Source organism: Aptenodytes patagonicus, chromosome 1 (assembly GCF_965638725.1).
Source record: "Aptenodytes patagonicus chromosome 1, bAptPat1.pri.cur, whole genome shotgun sequence".
NCBI lineage: Eukaryota > Metazoa > Chordata > Aves > Sphenisciformes > Spheniscidae > Aptenodytes > Aptenodytes patagonicus.
The window spans coordinates 85,773,993-85,797,417 of NC_134949.1; the positions used below are offsets into that span (position 1 = coordinate 85,773,993).

Genomic DNA, 23,425 nt, shown 5'->3' on the forward strand with positions numbered 1-23,425 from the left:
GCACGCCTCCGATCTCGCCAGCCAGCTGCTCCAGGCTCATCTCTCGGAGACGCCAACAGACTAGTCACCGCACGTCCCCGCTCCGGGACGCGGCAGCCGAGCTTGCACACGGGCCTGTCACACACGTAACCCGCCCGGGCTCCAAGGGCTTCGTCACCCTGAACCCACCGCTGCCTTCGAATAAACCCCCTCCGTTGCCCCCCACACAGGGGCTTCCCATGCGTGGGACCGCCCCGCTCCCCGCGGGCAGCTCCACGCCCTGCTGCGCGTGGCAGCCGCCGGCGAGCGGCTCCCTCTGCCCCCAGCGCTCCCGCGCGCGTTTAGGTGGAGACCAGCCGCTCGCTGCCGGGATCGGGCCGGCCGCCGGGGACTGCCCGCCGCTGCCGGCACGGACAGACGGAGGGACGGCAGAGGGGGCAGGGCGCGGGAGGCCGCGGCCCCGGCCTCGCCCCCGCAGCCCGCCCGCACGTGCGGCGCGGCGCGGGCACGGGCAGCCCCCGCACCCGGCTGGGGGGGCGCGCATGCGCACCCTGGCCTGTGCGCGAGGGCGTGGAGGCGCGCTCCCGCGGGCGGCTGCAGGCAGGCAGGCGGGCGGGGGGCGCTGCGGGCAGCGCGCGCGGCCCGGCGGGGCGTGGCGGGGCGGTGGCGCTCAGCCCGGCCTGCGGCGGCGGACGGGCCGCGCCCAGCGGCAGCCGGCTGGAACCGGCGGCGGCGGCGGCGGCGGCGGCGGCGAGGTCTCTGCAGTCGGTCGGGCTGCCCGGTCCTGCGCCGCCGTCCCTCCCGCGGCAGCGCCGGCCGGGCTCGGACAACGCCCCCGGGCAGGGGACCCGGGATGGGGGGAGAGGAGCTGGAGGGGGTGCTGCCGGTTTGCCTCGGTTTAAGGAGGTTGGCACCCCAGCCTGGGACGGAGAGCGGTCCTGCTGTGGAGGTGCGGTCGGTGCGTAACGCACTGGCAGGGGGAGGGCACGGCCGTCCATTTCCTACGCCGGGCGGTGGGAAGGGAGCGAGCAGGCTGCTAGGGCGGAAAATGATTCCATTGGTGTAAATACTGGGAGAAAGTAAAAGAAGAGAGGTCTGTGCGGTGGTGGAATAGGAGGAGTGGGAACCCCCTCGTTCCCAACATTTGAAACGAGGACTGCAAAGGCTCGGGGCGCAGTCCTGCCAGAAGGAAGGGTCTCGCAGGGCCATTGCAGGACTTTTCCTGCCAGACAGCAACCGTTTGGGGACGTAAGGGAGGAGAGCACGCATCTCATTGAATAGGTAACTTTGGAGAAGGTCAGAGGCTTCTGCTATCCTTATTCTGGGCACAGTTTGAGAACTGGGAGGCACAAAGAAGCTCAGGCGGGCAGGGTTACAAACAGAAACAAAGGGAGGGATGAATAGCAGCTGGTAGACTTCAAAGGCTGGTATATAACCAGCAGCTCCCAGTTCCAGAAGACAGGAGTGCATTTCTCCCTGCTAAATTGCAGTTATGCTGCAGGGAAACAGGGAACAGTGCGGAGGAGCTGGACAAAAGGAAAAATGTGCTTTTGATGGAAGCAGTAATTTGGAAGGAAAACGCTTCCTTCTCTCTGTATCTCCCTTCTGCCTCTCCTTTTCGTCTGCCTGGCCCCTTCTCCAGCTGTTTTTCTCAGGCTGCATTTTTCCTTTACTATCTTGAGATAGTTCCTTTCTCCTTTCTGTCTGCCTGCTTTTGTTTCCTGTTCCTTTCCCTCTTTTTGACTCCTGTTCTGCCCTTTTCTGTCTCTTTCTCCATTGTCTTTTGATGAATGCTGTTGCAGTGATGACTTAGGATTTCGGTGCCTGTTGGGAAGGATCTGATGCAACCACCGGGTGGCTATACCTTGCAGGCACTTTGCTGCATTAAGACTGATAAGCATCTGCCCTGCGAGCTAAAGAGCTTCAGACGGCAGGTCTCTTGAGTTTCTCCCAGTTTTGGTGTTTTCCTCCTGTGTCCAGCAATTCTGTGCCCAGAGCTGATGAGAGGGTGTTGCGGGGAATCTGTTTTTAAGGCTTCTCTCATTCGTGAGGGGTGGTTTATTCATCTAACCCTGATGCTCCCTCTCACCATCAGCAAGTGTGGTTATACACCCAGCGCCCGCTTGCCTGCCTTAAACCGATGGAGGAGATTAAGGGGCGGGTGTGTGTATCTCAAATTCGGGTCTCCCGTGGCAGGGTCCGGCGCCATTATGGGAGCAGTGCTCAGGGGGCTCCCTGCGGTGCGAGGGGACCCTTTCCCCTTCCCTGCTCCTGCGGCCAGGTGCTAAGGGAGGAGGGGGATGGAGGTGCCTTGCAGGGAGGCCAGAACTAGGTCAGTGTAGCTGGAAACCGCAGCTGGTGCAGTGCGATGGGGGGGGCAGGGGGCGGAGAGCCAGCCATAGCCAGAGGGGGGTGAGTGAGAGGAGCCGTGCTGGGTGGGGGGGGCAGCCTCTCCGAGAAGTTGCAGGGGCGGGACAGCCTCCTGCAGGCTGATTGCATGCCTGCCAACACACCCCCCTGCTCCCCATCCTCCCCCAGCCCCTCACCCCCTGCACCCGCCACCGGGCGCCCGCCGGAGCCGCCCCCCGCCGCCCTGCCCTGCCTGCCCTGAGCCCCGGGCGTGCGGAGCGCCGGGCTGGCATGGCGTTTAGCCAGCGGGGCAGTAAACCTTGGGGGTGGGCAGGAGGAGGTCCGCAGAGAGGGAGAGGGAGAGGAAGGGAGGGTGGAAGATAATGCTGGAAGATGGATTGAGAGGAGGATGTTAATAATGGAGAAAGGAGGGTGGATGGAAGCGGAGAAATGGAGAAAAATCTGGACAATGAATAAGGAACAGATGGAGACGTATATATTTAAAAAAGGAAGAAGAGAAGCATGAAACGCAACAATGGCAAGTGATGTTTCAGCACTTGTAAATGGTGCAGCGGGGAGGAGGTCATCTGCATTCCTCGCAGTGCCCAGGCAAAAGGACACATTCCCCTTGCCAAAATCCACAAGGCCATAAAGCTGCTGCAGCCAGACGCTGCCAACATGCTTACCATCACCAGTAGCTCCAGCGGTACAGATGTACCTCGCTACTGTCCAAAGGTCATACTGTTACCGCACTTGGGAGTGCAATGAAAGCACATTTCAACACGGTTTGCGGTATGCCTTGTTTGACCTTCTGAGTGTTTCTACATCTCCGACATTGCCTCTCCTGTTACAGCTCCAAAGAAATTCTGATTTCAAGAGCCGTGTTCTTTTGTCGCTGCCGTACAACCTAAGCCTTACTGTCTCTCGCTCTCTGACTTGCTCTCCCTGCTCCCTTTCCCTATTGCTTTTCCATTTTCCCTGCCTGTCTCCCCCGCTGCCCAGTGACAGCCTTGCCCGCGCTGCCTTGTGCCGTCCCCGGCTCGGTCTCCCTCAGACCTGGGCGCCCCGGTCTGCTCGGAACGGTGCAGCCTGCAGAAACGCACGCCCTCCCAGCCATGCCCTCCCCTTCCCCATTTCCCACTCCCCCCTCCTCTCCTCTCATCAGCCCCGCTACATCCTTCCTGTCCTGACGCTGGCAGCGTGTCTCCTCCCTCCCTCCCTCCCTCCCTCCCTTCCCCATCCCTCCCCCTCCTCTCCCCGCAGTGCTCCCAGCCCTCACTGCAGTGCAATCCATCACTCCCAGCCAAGGTCCTCACGCCAGGGGAGGGGGAAGCCTGGCTCCCTGTGAGGCTGGGGGTGGGCAGGGAGTGCAACTATCTCCTCCTTTGCTAAGAAGTGAGAAAAGCTCGCAGAATACAGACCCTTCTGGAATTGAAACCTCCCGTCTGCTTCCAGCTATTTTATTTATTCATTTACTTATTTAGTCTCTTTGTTTTCAAAGAAAAAAATGTTTCTGCCAACATTCCAGTGAAGGTGACTGAAAGGAAACCAGGGAGACACAGAGAAAGCCAGAGTAAGAAAAGCTTGTGCAGAGAGAGAAACCGGGAGAAAGAGCACGGGGGGGGAGGGGGAGAAAGGAAAAAAGGCATATACAGAAGAGGAGAGAAACAGAGGAAGAAATACAGAAATAAAGAGGGGGAGAAAAAAATATTAGGTGCAGGAAAAAGAAAATGTAGGGCAAAACCCAAGAATTAAATTTGAGAGAAACCCGAGGTGGCAGGCATGGCAAGAGAACTCAAGGAGGATGCAGTAGATAGCCAAAGAAACCTTGCTAAAGAGGCTAGGTTGAGACAATGAAATAACGTTTAGATATCTTAACAAGCAAACCCAGCGTGCTTTGATTTGAATGCAAATATCCTATACAGCTGCATGCAAATGAAATTCCAGTGTGTTTTTATTCTAAGACCAATTACAAATGAGGAAATAATGGGTGAATAGTTGCAGTCTTTTTTCATAAAAAGATACGTATCAGGGCAGCTGCATTGATGGACAGAGGCAAGAAATTATTAGAATAATATCAAATTAGTTTTTTCAGCTACCAGTGTTGTTGCCCTTTTACAGGCATCTTGTAAAGGTGTGGTTTATGTTGATGCAGAATGGTCTACATTTGGTGATGTTTTCATCTCTTTAAGAGGTGAGCTAAATCAGTGCAGGCCCTTTACATGTATACATATCACATTAGGACAGATTTTCATTAACATCGCTTGCCTTGGTTTCAGTCTGCCATCAAGTCAGAGTAGCGACTATACATGGGGAAGGTCAGAACAAAATTCAAGTGATCTGGCTGAAGTCAGCTGTACCTACAGGGGAGAGTGATTTATATCAATGCAGTTGCAGTTAATGCACGAAGTCTTCATTTGTTCAAATTCCTCTAATGCCAACTGTAGAATAAAACATAAATGAGCATTTAAAAGGTAACTCAGCCTTTACAGTCCCTGTGAAGGTATAGGAAATGGAGGGATAAAAACCCAAAAGGTGGTGCTTCCTAATTTTCCCCACAATAGAAACTCATCAATTTGCTAACACGTATATCATTTGCATTTCTTCTACTCAGTGCAATTGCTGTTCTCCTTTCTTACATCCTTTCAGAAGCAGGGTAAGTGCTGTCAATGCTGACACTGAGGTGGCCTTCAACAGTTTGCGTATTTTGGATACAGTCAGTTTAAAAAAAGGCCTTGACAATAGATCTTTTTCTTAATGTTACAGAATTTAAAGCAAATTGCTTTTAAAGTTGCCACTTTTGCCCCCTTCCCTGATTATGTTTAAAAGCTTATAGGGTATCCTATTTTTTAATATAATATAATATAATATAATTATTTTATTTTATTTTTAATCGCTATTCCTGCCCCCAGTCTCTGTATGTGCACATGAGACATCCTCTCTATGCGCGCACCTGTACACCTGCCTCCCTCTGTTGCCATTTTTAACTGAAAGGGCACGTCCGATTCAGGCACTGTGAGCTGTCCCGATTTCATCACATCTTGTAATATCCAGTACTCTCTGTAGCCCCGCTACTGGACTCACGAGGTTGCGTGAAGATCTCAGAGCGACGTACAACTCAGCACTGCAACATTTGAACATCAGAGTAGCCCCTTCAGGGTGTGATTTTTGAAGCTGATCTGCTCGGGGGGGGGGGGAGGGCTGGGGGGTGCACCACTCGTGGTTTTGGACTGTTAGGGTAGGCAAAACTACCAGAATCTGTTCCACCTTGGAGGACTATTAAAAGATAATAAAATGGTACAAAAGGCTGGACCTCACGTGAGACAGATACCAATGGGAAAGCTGCGTAGGTGTAAGACGCCTTCCTAGCAGTGACTTCTTTAGCCAGCTCTGGTTACTGCTCCAGTGCATGATCGCTGCGCTGCGACGGGAGGATTAATCCTGCTGACTTTGCTCCAGGGTTTGTGATGTCCAGAAGAGAAGGGAGAAGGAGAGGAGGAATCTGTCATGTCTTTACTGGCGTTTAACTCGTGGCCACAGCCTCATCCGTATGGAAAACTTGTGCCAATTTAATTAAAGACGGTGTTTCTATGTAGTCCAGAGTCTATATGGACACACATAACTGGCCTTACAGGAGGGATTTATATATTTGTTAAGCTTAAAGTGTTACCTGTCTCCCTGAGAGAGCGGTCTTGGAAAAAGTGCCCTGAGAGAAGCCATATTTGAGCTCAGCTGCTTGGAGAAAGGGGAGTGCCAAAGGAAATGTGAAACAGCCAGGGACCAGAAAGGAAGGATGTTTGTGATAGTAGGAACTACAGAAAGAGCAGAGAAGGAAACCCCGAAGCACAGCAAGGGAAGAAGGAAGGTCCTGACAACTTCTCACGGTAGGCTTCTTGGCCATGAGAAGCCTGAAGCACGTGGCCAAATCACCGACCAAACAGCAAAGAGCTCACTGACTGCCTCTGCTCGTGCTCACTTCTTCACAAATGTTGAACTGATTTGAAGGAGCTGAGCATGTATTGGAGTTTCATGGACTCCCTTAGGGTTTTCTGTGACTGCAAGACTGCCTGTCCTCTAAGCATTGGCTTGTTGATTTGTAAATAAAGGGGTGAATTATTCCTTATTCTTGTAGATGGGACAACAGAAAGCATGACCATCACTCAAAAAGAGGTGGATCGTGTCCAGGCTCCTGTACTTCGCAGTGTTCCCACTTCTACAAAGTCAGACGTGAACCTCCCAAAACTGGGGACAGACGGAACAGGCCTTGATCTCATGTCCCTTCCCACTGATGACCTCAGCAACACCAGTGGAACAACTGCAGGGTAGTGTCAGACCTCAGCTATTAATGGAGCCCATCAGCACTGAGAAATCATCAGTGTGGGTCCCAGGAAAATTCATTTCAGCCCCAATTCACATGGCCAGTAGTGCTGCATTATTGACCTGATACATTCAAACATATTATAGCGGTTCATTAATTTCTCATCACTCAGACGTAACTTAATGCCCAGTTACTGTGAGGATATGTGAAGGCCAGGGAGACAAAGGGTGGCAGGGAAAGAAATCAGCTGGCATTTAAATGCCTCTCCAAGAGCATTACAAATAGCATGCCCCAGGATCACTTAGCTGTCTGCTGAGATGCAGTAATCTCTGGGGTGAAATGCACCAGGAGATTTTAATTTCTAGGAAGGCTGATTCTGTGTCTCATCCAAAATACCACGCTACCATCGCTATAGCATTCTTGGTAACTTAATGGGATCAGTACCAACTTGGAAGAGAACTTTTTGCTGAATCACCGTCACTGCTTCTGATCTTAAGTAAACACCTACAGGCACTGGGGTCAGTGCAGCTTAAGGGAATGTATGTGTGGAAGTGTTTCCTTTATGAGTCACACATGCTATCTACTGCGGCACAGCTCTCTTTCACACCATGGTGTGGCACCGACACCTGACTTTTTAGAGGGAAGAGTGCTTCACCTTGAGTCATCTGCTGTAGATGTCCCTAAGTTACCCTCTGCTGGAGAAGGATGGCTGCGTGCAAAGCAGAAGACAGCAATGTGAATGAGAAGGGAAGGTGCAGAAGGATGCTAATTATTCATATCTCCCAGAAGTGAGGGCTGCCCAACTATCTTTGTCAATGTCATGGGGCAAGGTTGGGGGAAAAAAATAACAAGATTCTTTTCCATCCCAAAAAGCAAAACGGTTAAACAGTTGTGGATCCAGTACACTGACAAACAGGAGAGCTAAGAGGAGAGCCTTCATTCCAGATCGGGGCCTGCAGACACAGAGCCACATCACTTGAAGGAGGTGCTTGGACTGCAAGAGTTAAAATGGGGCTTCGCGTGCCGGTGTGCTGCAGCTCCCTCCGGCGTCCACAGCGAGCAAGAGCAGCAGGGTACCTCCAGTTATTTCACTGCGGTTTGCCTGGTATCTGAAAGACTGAACTGCTTCCCAGCCAGCGATTCCATCACCAGGAGCATCCCCCACCATCCGCACCAAGCTCTCCAAATGGAGGGGTGCTGCTAGCACAAGTGGTCTACCCGCACTGAGCAGCGGGGGGAGGGCACAGCCTTCCAGTTTGAAAAAAGGATTTAAAGCTCAAAAGCACTCAGAAGAAGCATTGTCCAGGACTAGAGGTGAATCCTGTGCTCTGTGGGAGATAGTGATACATCAATGCATTGCTAGACCAAAACATACGGCATCAATGAAAGTTTCCAAATAAATGTGTTCAGAACTCGCAAGGTCTTCGAGACATTTTAGTTATCCAGTTAAGCAGTAACAGAGGCTTGAATGACAACACAGAGGCACAGAGAAAAACAAAAACCAAACCAAGCTGTGTGGAAAGGTGTAGCCCAAACATATTGCTATGTGGACTTCCAGAAAAAGCCAAGGATCTGAGAGGATTCCTCAAACCTGGGTGCGGTTATAACTTCCATCTCTTTCTTTTGGTTGTTTAATCACCGTTTGAGCGTCTCCGGTGGGAATGGTGATATCTCGCTCCAGTGAAACGGAGTGATGGTGCTTCGGTCCAGAAGGCTGCCCTGGTGAGCGGGGAAATGCCGAGCTTTCCCCATCCCCTCTACCCCTCTTCTGGTACTCCCACCACCGGTGCTTCCCCATGAGTCTTGGAGGACCAGAAATAAGAAGGAGCAGTCGTTGTGGCTTTTCTCTTGAGCATTGCCACAACCGATGCTCAGCCACAGTTAGGTAGGAAGTTGTGGCTTCAGGTATGTCACATGCGGGTAACACTCTTCTGGGTCTCTCGTGGCAGCAAGGACATAATGAGGATTTCCTTAGTAACAGTGTATAAGGCATTAGAGGGTTTTATTCCTAGTCTGCAATTGTTGAGAACAAACGAGGGTTACCTAGCTACCAGGATACACCTTAGGGGACACAGCTTTCCCCTACAAGGTTGCTGTCTTTCATCACTGTATGAGGGAGGGAGCTCCGGTCATTTCCTAGCTTCTCCTTCAACATCCTTGGCCTCACGACTGAGATTGTGCCTTGAAGCTCATACAAGGGGCACCATCCAGCCAGTGCCTCCTCAGACCCAGAGGAGTAATTCCAAGAACAGCAAAGGGAAAAGAAGGCTCTGAGAAAGCAACAGGAGACGGGGGATCTCGGGGCTGTTGGAGGAAGGGTTAGGGGAGAGCGGCTATTCCAGTGGGGCTGATTCATAAAACACAGCGTGCCTGGGGGCAAAGCAGCGCAAGGGAGTCTGAAGGACGGCACAGCGAGGGGCAGATCTCATTCTTCCTCTTCCTTTCTCAGTATATGTCTCTCCCATTTTCCTACTTCTTTTTTTTTCTTTTTCTTTTTTTTTTTTCCCCCGCACACGTTTTCCCTATTCCCCACCTTTCTCAGACTGCCCAGAACGGCAACCGCCGTTCCCCGGCTCCCCCCCCCCCGCACACGAGCCCGGTCCTGGGGTGAGCCCTGTTCCGTCCCCATCCCCGTCCCCATCCCGCCGGGAGGCACCAGCCCCCGCCCCGGCGCGGGGCAGCGGGGTGATGTCATCACAGTTGCTGCCAGCCGATTGGCTGCCTGCCAGCCCGCCATCTGCCCGCGGCCGGCGGGGCGCCGGTGCCCGTCCCGTCCCCTTCGGTCCCCCCCCCCGCCCCGGTCCCTCCCGGTCGTCCCGTCCCCCCCGTCCCCGTCCCCCCGGTGCCGCTGCCCGTCCCCGCTGCCCGCGCTCGGCTCCTGCAGCAGGCCGGGCCGCCTGCACCCCCGCCCGGCCGGAGCGCCCCGCCCGGCGCGGGGAGACCCGGCGGTCGTGGCGGCTGGAGGAGCATCGCTTGCAGGGCGTGCCGGGTGGGCCGTGTGTCCGGAGCGTGACAGCCGGCGGGAGCATCGGGGGGAGGCGAGAGCCCGTCCCGGCACCGTGGCAAGCCGAGCGTGTCCTTTAGGCAAACAGGGATGCGGGCCCTGCAGCGTGCGTGTGCGAGAGGCAGGCAGGAAAAGAGTAAGAAGAGGGGACCGAAGGACTGGGGTGGAAGGAGGCAGCAGCCAAGGCTAGATGCAGCGGCGTAAAAAGGAGAAGAGGGACTGCGTAGGAGGGCAAAACGAAACGGGACACGAATGTGTAACGTAGACACAAGAATCCGTCCCTGGTGCTGGTCCGTCCTGGGGGAATGGGAGGAGCGGGCTCCCTTCGGAGGATAATAAACTCTGGAATGAGGGTGTGGGCTGCTGCTTCTCGCTCCCCCCCCTCATTCCAGATGCATGATGACACCACGTCCCACCATCTCGCTGGCTTCTCCTTTTTCTTTCTTTCTTTTTTTTTTTTTCCCCCAAAAATCGTATTTTGAAGACAACCAAAAGTAGAACGTGTTCTGGGTGTGGCTGCATGTGATTTACCCAATAGCCAAAGTGGGGGGGACCGCTGAAGGGGAAAGACAGAGCGTCTGCTGCTGAAGGGAGCGGAGACCGAGGGCTGCAGTAAGTGATGGGGACCCTATCTATTCTCTCAGTGCTCCTCAAGATAATTTAAAAGTAGAAGAGAGTGGAGGGAGATAACAAGAGAAAACTTTTCTTTGCATGCTGGGGGTGTGTGTGGAAGGGGGCTTAGCCACCTGGATGAGAAAAGAGATGGAGGCTGGAGAAGGGAGGTGGAAAGAGAAAGAAAGCAGATGGAGTTATATGTTCTGTCCAAAATGTTTCAGAAACACTTGGAAAACTGGCCAGATTAGGAGGGAGACAGGTGGGAGGGAGGCTGGGAAGACCAAATGGTCTTGAGAGGGAAACAGAGGCAGCAAGCAAAGAGTTTCTGTGTTATAGGGGAGGGTATCCTTGTTCCTGCCTTAGCTTTCCTCTGACTCCTCTCTCCTCCACTCCACAGGGATGAAGACCTCTGGAGCCTGTATACTGTTGTGTCTCTTAGCACTCTCCTTGTCCCCAGCTGGTGAGTCCTTACGCCAGGGGGAGGATTTCTTCTCCACCCCGGCCCCGCGGAGTTTCCTACGCAGGCTAGTGTGCAATGACCTAAGGAGAAAGACAGAGACATGTAGATGGACAGTGAAGGGGGAAGGACTGAACAGGAAAGGCATGGTGGATACAGGGTTGTAAGGAAAAATTTAGGAACTGGGGACTGGTTCCCATATGTGTCCACTCTCCAGTAAGTATTGGGAGTCGCAAGAGACAGAGGTCCGCAGCCTCCACTGCAGAGATGTTTGGGTAAGCAAAACATCCAGGTCGAGTTGAGAAAGAGGGTTACCTGTGCTTTGTGCTTACTATAGACTGCTGTACCACCTGTGTTTGCATCATCTGCCGAGCATTTCCCAGTGCTCCACAAAACTTGTTCTGTCATAGCTGTGAAACGTTTGCTGTCGCTAGCGGTTCCTGCTGGAATGGCCCCATTCCAGGCCACTCGACTGCCAGGAGGTTTTGTAGGTTTTTTTGTATAGCTGTTTTGAGAAACCTAACCTCTGTAGTTCAAACCACTCTCTGCTTTTGTGGTTGATGTTGTTGTTCTGTTTTGTTGCTCCACTTCTTTGTTTGCTTGGAGTTACTCTGGCAAAAATTCAGGTGGGATCAAATCTGTTAAAAAACCCCCAAAACACAAAAAACCAAAACAAGAGGGCAGCATCAGACAGTATAGTCGGAAGACTCAGGACAGGCAGCAAAAGAAGATTAATTCCAGTGAATGGAAAAAGCTTCGCCCAGGAAAGACTGTATGTAGGAGACAGATGACTGCACCTATCACATTCAAATCAGGTCATTCCAACCTACTGTCCTCCCCTCGTGCTGAAGCCTGTTTCTGCTCCCAATAGCACTTTTTCCTGTAAAGGTGCACAGTAGAGTACGTCATGTTTGTGACTGTGAAGCAGGGAGGAGAGGCATCCAAGAGATGAGCTTGTAGGTGGCCTACAAAGTTAGAGGCAGAAAAAAAAGGCTGTGGTTTTTATGGTGCATGAAGGAGGCCTGAAAGGAAGATTTCTTACTTTTGTGTATTTTGTTTTAGTATTTCTGGGGTTTTTTTGTTTTAACTTGGAAAACAATAGGAATCACTAGCTGGTCTCTCATTGTCTCTTTTGGTTTTGGGTGAGCTACAGATTCAGTGAATTAGGGTTGCAGTTTTCTCAGACCTCAGGGATTAATTTATTGCAACTTGGACAATAAAATCCAATCATTTATAAAGCGTATGAATTGGGTACCATAGCAAATACAAACTGAAGTGATTGAAAATCTGATAAGAAAGTCACCTCTTTTGTCTCCTCTCCTCACATACAGAGGTTTCACTTCACTTGTGTCCTGTTGTTTTAGAATTGGACCAGTTTTCTAGTTATCTTTGCGGGGGGGAGCTAGTAAGAGCTGGCTTTTCAATGTTAGAAAAAAGGAGGGGAGCCTCCCCCCTTTTTCCATGAGTCTCCCATTTCAAATCTGGCACTGCTGGCCCCTGCAGTGGTTTCGGAATTTGTGTACTGCCTTTTGTACCTGAAACAAATGAGAAAGCGTTCAATATCTTTTTTCTCCTCTACTCATTACCATTAAGAGATGAGCCAGAACAGGGAAAGTTTTGGGCTGCACTACATTGTGCACTTAAGTTATTATGCATGTCTGGCTCTCCCTGGGTCAGTCACCAGCAGCTGAGCCCTTGCTGGCAGCTGGGTGGGGAAGGGAATAGCAGGGTCCAGCGACTCCTGTAATGCTGCAGAGCAGGATTATATAGGGGTCCCAAGAGTCCCTCTGCAGCCTGCAAGTAACTGCTCTTGGAATGAGGAAGAACTAAGGCTAAAGCTCCAAACCTGATAGTTTTTGCCCATGCAGTGCTCCCATTAAGAACAGAAAGCTAAAGGCTGAGTTCATAAGACGTAGCAGGGTGTACTGTTTTTTGGGCTGGTCCTGCACACATCCCTGCAGTGCCCCAGATCACTGCGTTTTTCCTGCCAACTCCTTCCTTCATCCCACCCCAGTTATGCAGACATTTCCCTCCTCTGTGGCTAGTAGGAAATATTTTCCTATTCCTGGCTGCTGTAGGAAGCAGCTTTCTCACCCTTTACATTTGGACAAACGAACAGTCTAGCTCAGTTTCAATTTCTCCTCTTCCACACAGCGTGCACAGCCGTCTTCATCGTACTCCCTCTCCAGTGTGCCCAGGGGCTGAGAGGGGAAAGATCTTCTGCTCTGTGCTCCATACCCAGGCAGGATGATGGACCAGATAATTATTTGCCTAAGGAGCTAAAGACCTGCAGTCTGTTTCTTACTGTGCCAATGACTCAATCTGTGACCCCAAGCAAATAATTTCCATGACTCGGTTTCCTCTTTTATAAAGTGGAGATAGGGATTTTGACCAACCTCCAGAGCAGGGAGGCAACATGCAATTTGTTTTCAAAATGCAGCAAATGGGGTTTCAGAAATGCAAAGTTCAGTAGCAGATCTGGAGGTATTTACTATCTTGTCCCTGTGCCTAGCCTTTGACCCTGGTGGAAACAGCAGGGATAGGATCAGGACCTGCTGTATCCACAAATCTTTGAAGAACAAACCCAGCCAGCAGTGGAGGCTGAGGCAGAGAGGAGGTAATTTCTCCCTTCAGCAGAGGGCAGTGGTGTCTCCTGGACAGATAAGCATCTCAAAAAAAAATTCACAAAGCCTGCAGACTATAGAAATCCCTCTCTCTGTCCTTTCTTCACTCCCCTCTCTTCTTCTCTTGCAGACTGGTTTCCATGGGTGGTCAGTGGGCAAGAACTGGAAAGTGCAACTGGTAAGTATTACAGGCATGTTATGTGCTAAAGACTGCTCATGTGACCCAGTTGTCCTGTGTAGTTACAGCCTGTTTAATTGCAAATGCTGTTCTTTGTTTCCTTGCCTCTGACATTGTGAGCTTGCCTTTCAGTGAAGATTAAACAAGCCCTCCAAGACAACCTGCTAAGTGTTGTGTGTTCTTTACAAATAATTCACTAGTGCTGGGGTCCTGAACACTTAGCTGAAGCGTGCTTGTTTGCAGTCAAGGGTTGTGGGAGATCCACGAGAGCTGAAAACTCTTCAGCCATGAGGTGCTCAGGGAACTCTACCCGAGCTGCTCAAGAAAAAGGGTGCACAAGTGGCATGGTGCTTTAGCAGTGACGCGGCTGAGAAAGGACTGGTCTTCATACTGGCTGTGTTGTTAGGGGTGAATTGCTTTATCCCTCTGGACCTTCTTCCATTTCTGTGACATGATAAGATAAAATGAACGTATGTTTGCATCATGCTTCAGCACCCAGAAGAACCACAAGGGCCTGCCTTTTCTTTAAACTGAAGCCCCTGGCTAAGCCATCAGACATCTCCCAGCTACAGTCCTGTCATGCGCAATACCTGGGGCTTCCCAGACAACTGTTCAGAAGCCAATCCAAAATGTGTACACCAAGCTTCCCTTTCCTTCACACTTTATCCCTCCATCACACCTACCCCAGCTTTGCCATCAGTTGCCTTTCAAAGAAACTCATCTGCTGATGAATTTCTGCAGTCAAGGTTCTGGAGTTGCCTCCCTCCTTCTCTGCAGTGGGTGCCTCAGCTGTCTGTCCTACTGCTGCGGGAGCCATCAGCGCCTTCGTTTCAGACGTCTTTCTTTCCCATCGAGATGCCCACAGTGGCTATATCTGAGCAGTCAGAATATGAATCCAGAGTTCAGTAAGGGTTGATGCAACATGTGCGCACTAAGAAATCCAGTCCCCAGCCAGTCCCTGAAAACAGGGATGGATACAGGTGGGATGGGGGTACTGTGTTTGTTTATGTATTTACTGGATTGGATCCCACTGTCTCATGAGCCTACCATGGTGGCCAAGGTAATGCAAGGTAGCTATGGCTAGCTATGTAAGGGACCACAAAGTAAAGACAAGCTCTCTCAAGGACATTCTCTCTTTTCCAGGCGAAGTTAGCACCGACTCTCTTATCAGCACCTCCGGTAAGCTCCTATCTCTTGGCAACTTCAGGCTTCTTTTCCCCTTTTCCCCTTTACTCCTGCCTACATAGCCCCAGAAATTACCCATTATGCTCAGAAACTCCTCTTCCCCACTTTTGACATCTAGCAATGCTCTTCCAGCATTTATAGCTATCTGGGAGTCCTTTCTGTGCTCTGTGCAGGGAGATGAATTTGGGGTAGCTTAATGGCCTGTTCTCCAAGGAAATGCCAATCTCACCTGGTGTACCAGGGCTCTCCGAAGCTATTTGCACTGCAGGAAGCCATGAAATCCAAAGCTCACGCAGCCTGGGCTTCCAGAGGAGGTTGCAGGAAGGAAGAGACTAAATAACGAGGGAGAGAAATTGGTCAGGTCCACCAGTTAACTGGGCAGCACTGGGACACAGGTTGTGTCCGTGTCTGCTGAAAGCTAGTGGCCATGCTTGAGTGCTCAGGAGACAGAGGAGGCAAAAAAACCCGAAAGACAGTAATAAAGCAAACTCTGAGCAGTGGTGGGACGGGGAGGTGGAAATACTGTTCTTTTAGTACAGTCTTCCCTGCCATGCCTGCAGCTATGTCACTGGGGGGCAGCAAAATGTACGCGAAAGATAGGGTAGATGGAGGACACTTGAAGATGAGCACTCCTCGCATGCAATGTGCCTCCTCAGAGAGCCAAGCCTTGCTGTGGAGTTAGCCCCAGGGTGAGGACACAGAGCTGATGGGAGTGTAGGCATTTACAAGATAGGCTAATCCTGCCGGACTCACAATGGGGAATGGAGGAGAGGGCCAGAGGCTCAAGAAGGAGCCTCCCCGCTTTTTCCATACGAGTCCTGTTTCGAATCCGGCACCACTGGCCTTAGTGATGGTTTCTCTCTCTGCTGGGGCAGTCTCTCAAACGCATCCCTCTGAGGTGGGGGGGGACCAGGCAGGGCAGGGAGAAGGAGAACACATCTGGTCGACGATATGGTTCAACAGACAAAGGAGAGGCAGCAGCGCTCAGCTGTTGCTGGGAAGTGTGCTGTGTGTGTAGGAGAGCTCATCTGAGACTGGTGTCCCGTACTCCAGGACAGCAGTTCCATGGTCTCTCCTCTGCCCTGTGACTCTGCTCATCAGCTGGCTAGAGTATTGTGGGTCAAGCTGACCAGCTGTCATGGGACAACACTGGAGGAGAAAAGTGGAAGCACAATATTATATACATAAGGTGCATGATCTTCCTGGTGGAGATGGGAGGTGAAAGCAACCTGCGTCAGTCTCATGTTCAGTGCGTGAGACCTGACAGTCTGTAGGAGGGTAGATAAGACTTGGTGTCCAGACCAAACTGATGGTGGCTAACCTACATCTAAACCTGAAAAGACTAAATGTGAAGCCTTTACAGCAGACTTTGGCTTCAAAATGCTTATTGTTGAGGGATCAAGAAGAAACTCTTCACAAAGGACGTGCCATGGGATCCATCTCTGCTCTACAGTGTCCCATCAGCTCTAGGACACCCGGCATATTCGCAGGAAAAGCCTGCAGTTACTCTGGCAAGTCAGATAACATCACGATCAGCGTTGTTTATGACCCAGATGTGGGATGGCTACTGGTCAGGCATGGTGAGCCAACGGCAGAACTGTGGGAGGGGGAAAGAGGCTGAAAGCTCAAATTAAGATCTTTCAGAACATCTTCTCTTTTTCCAGCTGCAGCTGTCACGCCACCTGTGCTTCTTAGTCCTGGTGAGTTTATTCTCTGTTCACAGCCAAATGTTTGTGGACCCCCCCTTCCCTCTCCTTGCCCAGTCCCTTGCACAGCCGGAATCCTGCCTTCCCTGACTGCCCCTAACCGCAGCCCTGACGCCCAAAAGCCTCCTTCTCTCTACGCCCATCTGTTTTGTCTATGCTTCTGGCTGACAGTATGGCACGTGAACAAGAGAAGTAGAAGTCCTCTATAACTGTTGATGAAAACTTGCGCCTGGCAGTCAGTCCTCCGAGTTCCTTTCCAGTTTGTCACTGGGTAAATAATAAAATGTACTGGTTTACTGTGGTACAGGTGGGTTGCTTTATCAGAGGGAACAACAAACCAACCTCCTTTTGACCCCTTGTCGTGGACATTAAAGAACCAGCGGTCTGGGGATGCTGTTTCTTAAAGGAGTCACTGTTCCTTAGTAAGAGGCAGTCACAGGCTCCTTCGCTTCTTGCCTAGATGGCAATTACAGCAACTAAATACGTTTACCTGACCTTTTGAATTATAAGTCAAGATGCCCTTACAGTGTAATTTTGAACAGTAGTGGTAATGCTTTATGGTAAAGCTTGGAGAGATTTTTAGCATTGTTGGCTGGGTAGCTGGCACTAGATTCATACTGGATTTGTACCTTCTCTTACGGTTTCATGTCAGTAACAAGAAATCTTTTTCCACATTAGAAGTTACAATGGAGGGCTCTGGAAAGAGCTTTCCAGTTATTTGTTTTGAGTAGGCTGATGTCTAGGAAGGAATCATGGTAAATCACACTAACTTGGCTACCCTCTGTCTTCCAGTTCAGTCTGACAGCGAAACTACGACCGCTTCATCAGGTATGTTTAACTTTGCTGCCTGCACCCCCTCCCAGACCCACTTTCACCCACCCTGTTACCTCTCCAGGCATGTGCTGGCTGAGCACTGAGCTTTTTCTCCTGGTAAATTCCCTTCACCCTGTTCCTTGAGTTAGAAGTACTGGAGAATGACGGTAGTGGAAACTGAAGTCTTCCCCTGGGTGGCATGCCCGGGAGGGGAGGAACTGGCAGATCACCAGACCAGATACGCTGGGTCAATATTCTGCCATTGTCAGTGGCCGAGACCTGGCATTTCAGAAGGAAATGCAAGAAAACCCATCATAGTTAGCTACGGGGATGATTGTCCAGAAAAGAAAGGAACTAGATTTGTGTCCTGAAGGGTGAGATTGCAGATCTATTAGAAACATGAGTCTTAAACATGCAACTACAATTTACGTTTTGTTTATTTATGTCTGTCCCCTTTACAGCATGTGCCTTCTGTATTGAGGATTCCCAGTGGGCTTGTTTTGCATTTCACTCAACTTTCCCTTACTTTTGTCTTATGAGGCAAGGGGATCAGAAATGTCTGCCTTATTTTCCTCTTCTCTAAACCATCCCCATCTCTCACAAGAGAGTGGAAAATAGAGGCTAGGGGCCTTCCCTAGAAGCCTGGAGGACAGTACCTAGTGATGAAGTCATATATGTGCCAGAATGAGTGCACCTGCCAATGAAACTGGATTGCATCTGTGTGTGTGTGTATGTGTTCCCAGATTGTCGTGAAGAAAAGTTCCCTTGCACACGCCTGTACTCTGTTCACAAACCAGTGAAGCAGTGTATCAGCTACCTCTGTGTTACAAGGTAAGAAACCAGCAGTCCCTAAGAAAAGCCCTAAAAACTCTCCAGAAACAGCATGTCCCATTCGGCAATTGTTCCTTTGAAGACTAGAGGTTCCCTCAGGGAACCAGTTGGTGAGATGAATCCTATCCGCAGAGTGTCCTTGTAGGGTGATTAATTAAAACAGCACAATAACCATTATCTGTGCAGCACTAAGGAGCTGTAATGTGCCCTATATTGTAATCCGTATTTAAGGTATTTGGCCATTTCATGAAGTCTTGACAGATTACTTCCCTATTGACAACAGCCTTATTCTAGACTAACCAATCCTAAAAATTTAGGATTTGCCTCCTCATCAGTGAATATACATGTTTATGGCCTGTATCACTTTTTTGTTTCTTTGGGTCCCTGTGCCTTTCGCTACTGTCCTTGGCGTGTTCCTGGTGATCCCTCAGTGTGCGTCGCATGTACATAATAAACAAGGAGGTGTGCTCTCGCATTGTCTGCAAGGAGAATGAGGTCATGCAAGGTGAGTGATAGCACAAGCTAGCCTAGAAGAATAGCTGCAGCCGTCTAATAGAGCCTCCAAGCTGACTAATTACCCAACCCCAATCCATATGTAGTAGTTTCCCTGGACTTGGTTTGGGGGAGCTCTAGTGCAATGCAGCCTTGCATCCAGTTCGCATGCCATGAAAAACACTGGGAAGTAGATATTGTACTACCAAGAAGTATGAGAGCTCTGCCTTCCTCGATCTTGATCATGCTCTACTAGCCCCAGACACACCCTTACTCAAAGTTGCATTCCTTTGAGGTTAAAGAGTAACTCTCAGTATTTCTATTCATGAATAGAAACAGGATCCAGTCTAGATTTCTTATGCAGTCTTTGTTGCAGCAAAATACGAGTGATTTTAATATGTATTGTACATGAATAAAGCCAGAAGGAAATGAATAAAAGCCTAAGGACTTGTTCACTTGCCTCATGTATATGAGGACTCAGCAGTTCCAACAGTTTCTGTAAATGCAGTGAAGGATGTACCTCTAACTATTCTGGTGGTGAAGAATTTGAAGGAATCTTTGATTATCTGTCAACCTGTGTGTGTCTGCTATGTCTTCAGATGAAATCTGTCGCCAGCTGGCTGGCCTTCCTTCTCGACGTCTCCGCCGATCTGGGCAACCCCCGCATCTCCCTTGCAGACAACTCCTGGAGCAGCAGCGCAGGAAGCCTGATGCTCTGTGAGCTACCAACAGTAGGAGAGAAAAAGGAAGGGAGAGAAGACAAATCATCATCCACTACCTACAACCCAAGACAAGTCCTTCTCGTCTGTGATTTCCCCATTTTCTTGCTTCTCTGCCTTCCCCCACATCCTTTTCTTCAGGTGCTGCAGTACACAGAGTCCCCTCTCTGCTAGTCTGTCATGGTGGCTGTTGTCATCTTCTAAATCTGTTGCTGAGGATGTGGGATGCTCCCCTCTTTTCTCTCAAACTCTGTTTGGCAGGCCATGAACTGCTTATTTCCCAGAGGTCCTTATAAATGTGCTGCATCTTCTCTTGCTTTGCCCCTGCAGAGAGACGTACATAGGGACAGGATGTAGTCCTCTCCAACAGTACAGATGCCCTAAGCTGCGTCTCATGTGGAGGAGTGCAAACCTTTATGCCCTAGGACTCCTGGCCTAGGTTTCTTGCATGGCATCAGTATGAGTTCAGATATGGTTAGTCAACCTGAGCCTCTCCAATCCTCCTGAGCCACTGAGTTTGCTGTGTGATAGCACAGCCTCCTCCTGTGTCTGCTGGCCTCAGAGAAGTGGCAGAACTGGGAGATGAGCTGTCCTCAACCCAAGACAAACCTCATTGTCCCTCTATGGCAGCAGATCATTTATAACTACCTCTGGGAAGTTCTTTGTCTCAAGCTCATTGCCTCCTTCACACACAACTGCTACCAAAAGGAAGGGTTCTGGATTTAGTATGGCATTATATTTTTCTCAAGAAGATTATGTTGGAACAGAGTGCTGCCTCTTCCTCTCCCTCCTCTCCTCTCCCCTGTCCTGTCCCTCCCTTCCCATTGAAGAAATCTCTTGATGCCCATTCCAGGCAAGTTCCAGGGAGCAGTAAGTACGGCTGCCTCCGCTCCTAAGCCCAAGAGAGCCCATGAAGAACCTGTGTGTCCTCGCAGTACTGGGAACCTGCAATGAATTAGCTTGTCCTGGTGACTTGTCTTGGTCTGGCTACCTCCACACTCTCCAGTTGCTGAGCCTGCTTTCAATATCTCCACTTGAGTTCTACCTCCTGACCTGGGAGCTCCTGCACAAAGCAGAAATGAGTCACAGATTGGAATGGGATGTGGGAGAAGAATCGTTATCTGGGATCCCTGGGTTTTCTTGCAGGTTTTCTGGCTGTGCTGACCTGCACAGAGCCAGGTGCCGGTGGGGAGGTAAACGAATCTGCAGGTATAAGAGCTTATAGAGGCAGGCCAACCTGGGGGAAAGAATTCACTCTGGTAGCACTGGATGTCTGTGGTCTGCTTGAGAAGTTTGTTTTCCAGATATATGGAGAACATTTCCAGGTATAGGGGCAGTTTTCACTATGAGACTGGGTAGGGTAAGTGGGGAAGAGCTGTCTTAAGTGTAGTAATCACTCTATGTGACTCTTAGTGGCATGATTCTGTGGCATACCGGAGCTGAGCAGCTTAGCTCACTGCAGCAGCAGATCAGCAAAGACCCTGTCTGTAGGATCTCTAAGCGTTGTTCCCCACTAACAGAAAGCCAGTTTGCTAGAGTAGGCATTCACCCCCATCACATAATATACTCTGCTGCTGAACTGAGTACCATTCAGCCTTGCATGAGTACTGGTCTGCTGCACAGAGCCAGGGTCACACAATATAGGGGACAGTTTGCTGCACAGAGGCAGACGTCTCCGAAAAAAAGAGCAAAACAATTAAGGCAAGAGCCTCTCCCCGGGACTCGGATTTCTGCTGTATGCAGCAAGAAGCATACACCCTCTGTGTAGAGGAAAACACCCTGTGCAGACATAGATTTGTTCCATATATGGCCATAGATGGGCTAAATCTCTCTATATTAATCCAGTATACAGGAGAAAGGATTCCAAGTTATGCGGTGACTGGAATTTCATCCTATACATAGGGGCATCGCACCCCTACGCAGAGGATGATGCTCCTCTTGAGTACTCGAGGCTCACGAGACTAGGGATGGAGGAGGAATTTCTGTACTGAGAGCGTGCACGTTTCTGTAGAGAGGAGGGCACTGAGAGCTTGATCTCAAAGACATTCAAGCCACTGGCAGCCACTGACTTCTATGCTGGGACGCCTGTGTGGAATTTGCCTGTGTGGAGGAAGGTAGGATGGAGATGAGATGTTAGAGGGAGCTCTTGGAAATTGGACTAGGCCAAGTCTCCACTCTGTATTTAGAGTTGAATGTAAGCTGATATAGATATAGTTATATAACTGTATAACATAGCTACTGTACAGTATATAGAAATTTAACATTCATACAGTTTGGGGAATGGTTAGAAGCCTTTCTGTTGCTTGCTTTCAGCAGGGACAGGAAGAGGTGCTCCTCTCCAGGAGAACACTGTTTTAATGCTAGAGTCCATATAATGCACACAAAAATATTAAAAGAAAATTTATTTCCTGTTATTCTTGGCAACTCTCATGTGTTTGGGTTTATTTGTCTCTAGCTGTGTTTCCTCCAGATTTGTGGGCAGACTTGGCTCCAGCCCAAATCTGTCATTTGGACCTCTTTACTCCCTGCTAGCTCAGTCCTCCACTGCCACCCTCCCTTCACTCGTGAGTCACAGGTCTTCCTGGGAGGTCGTTATTTATTCTAGGGATACAGAAAATTATCTTCAGCATTTTTTTTCCATGGATTGCTGTGCTAGATTTTCCTGACAGTTGATAGCTGCTGAGCACAGGGATAACTCCTCCCAGCCCATGAGATTTGTGCTGAGAACACATCTTTCCACTGTGCATGTGCCATGACTTGCTGGTGGAGAATTACCATCTCCAAGTAAAATGGTAAGATGGCTGAAATAAGAGCTGTGATAAATCATCTCATAAGCAAAGAATTTGTTCGCTAGAGCCATTTAACTCAGTAATGGGAATAACTGAAAGACTACATTAAAAATTACGCATCTAGGTCAAAAGGATTAGGAAAATTTCTCTTTCATTGCATTTCTGACTTTTGCATAGATTCATCAGGCACTGACTGTACATCATATTTTGGTCGAAAAGATGGAGCACTCAGAGCTTGGGGGACTCTAGCCAGTGTCTTCATGTGCAAGCAGTAAAGTCTGCATTTAGATGGTATTTCTAGAACAAAAGTGGCTGTGGCCCAAATCACCCATTAAACTGCCTCTGACAGTGTCCCATAATTCTTCAGGACTAAACCACACAATGCAAGTTATTGCACAACACTATCCCCTAGAATCAATGCTCCTTCCTGGCTAACGCTGCATTGTCCCTATCTCGGACTGTTACAATGAAAACAGCCTCAGCCTGGGTGACTGTAGTTGTTGCTCCCATCAGGTCCGACCTTGCTCTGACTCATGAGCTCTTGGCCTTTGCAGCATCCCTCCATCGGCATGTTCCACCGGCTGTGTGAGCGGAGTACAACATATGCCATCAACTTTTTGTAATTCAGTTTATTCTTCCCTTTCCTTACAGTACCGGAGTCCGCAGACAGGCTTCCCCATCTTCATTAGCACTTATCCCATACAGGGATTTATCTCCCCTGCATTCCAACCTGAATTGTCATGGTGCTGTGTTGCTGGTCTCTGGACGTTGCCTTCTCTTGTAAGCTGGGGAAATGGTTTTAAATATAGCTCCAGCTAAGTCTTTCTCATGAGGTTGGACTAGCCACAAAGCAAGCTGCCAGAGTCCTATTTTAGAAGCACGATCTAGAGTTTGTGGCTGATTTTCATAATGTCTTCTGACCTGGAGCGGGAGTTAGATGGCCTGCAGTCACTTCCCACACAGTGGTTATTCTTGCTCATTTTGCTGTCACGGCTCCTGAGTACCGATCAGTGTTGTCAGTTTGAAGGTTGCTCTTTCAAGGCCAGTGCTCTGATGCCTGGTCCCCGGTTTGAAGCGGTACCTCGCTTTGCCAGGCATATGGAGCTGGAGTTCCCCGCAGGGGAAGCTGGCCACACCGAGGTCTTTCTGCTGCACCTCGAAAGCAGGGGTTGTTCCATCTTCCCATCTCTCCTTCTCCCCTTTGTTCTCTGCCTCTATTTTCCTCATCTCTTCTCTTTCTTCTCTGTTCATATGTTCATCTTGGGGCAAGAAACACAGTGAGGAGGACAGCGGGGCTGAAGTGGGGCGGCAGGAAGGGTGCTCGATGAGGTGACACAGGGCATTGTCAAGTGGGGCTGGGGGCAGT

General features: G+C 50.1%; 1 protein-coding gene across 2 annotated transcripts; it reads left to right on the plus strand.

Moving 5' to 3' along the window:
* Window positions 1–1,221: 1,221 nt before the first annotated feature.
* On the plus strand, window positions 1,222–21,694 carry MFAP5 (microfibril associated protein 5). 2 transcript variants are annotated; one of them, XM_076345873.1, is made up of 9 exons: window positions 1,222–1,260; window positions 10,663–10,725; window positions 13,477–13,524; window positions 14,668–14,703; window positions 16,374–16,409; window positions 17,208–17,243; window positions 17,972–18,059; window positions 18,491–18,564; window positions 19,151–21,694. In XM_076345873.1, the coding sequence occupies exons 2-9, from the start codon at window positions 10,665–10,667 to the stop codon at window positions 19,270–19,272; spliced, it is 501 nt and encodes a 166-aa protein (XP_076201988.1). In that variant the 5' UTR covers window positions 1,222–1,260; window positions 10,663–10,664; the 3' UTR covers window positions 19,273–21,694. The 2 variants fall into 2 exon arrangements, with proteins under 2 accessions (XP_076201988.1, XP_076201980.1); XM_076345865.1 differs by lacking the exon at window positions 1,222–1,260 and adding an exon at window positions 10,023–10,262.
* The last annotated feature ends 1,731 nt before the right edge of the window (window positions 21,695–23,425 follow it).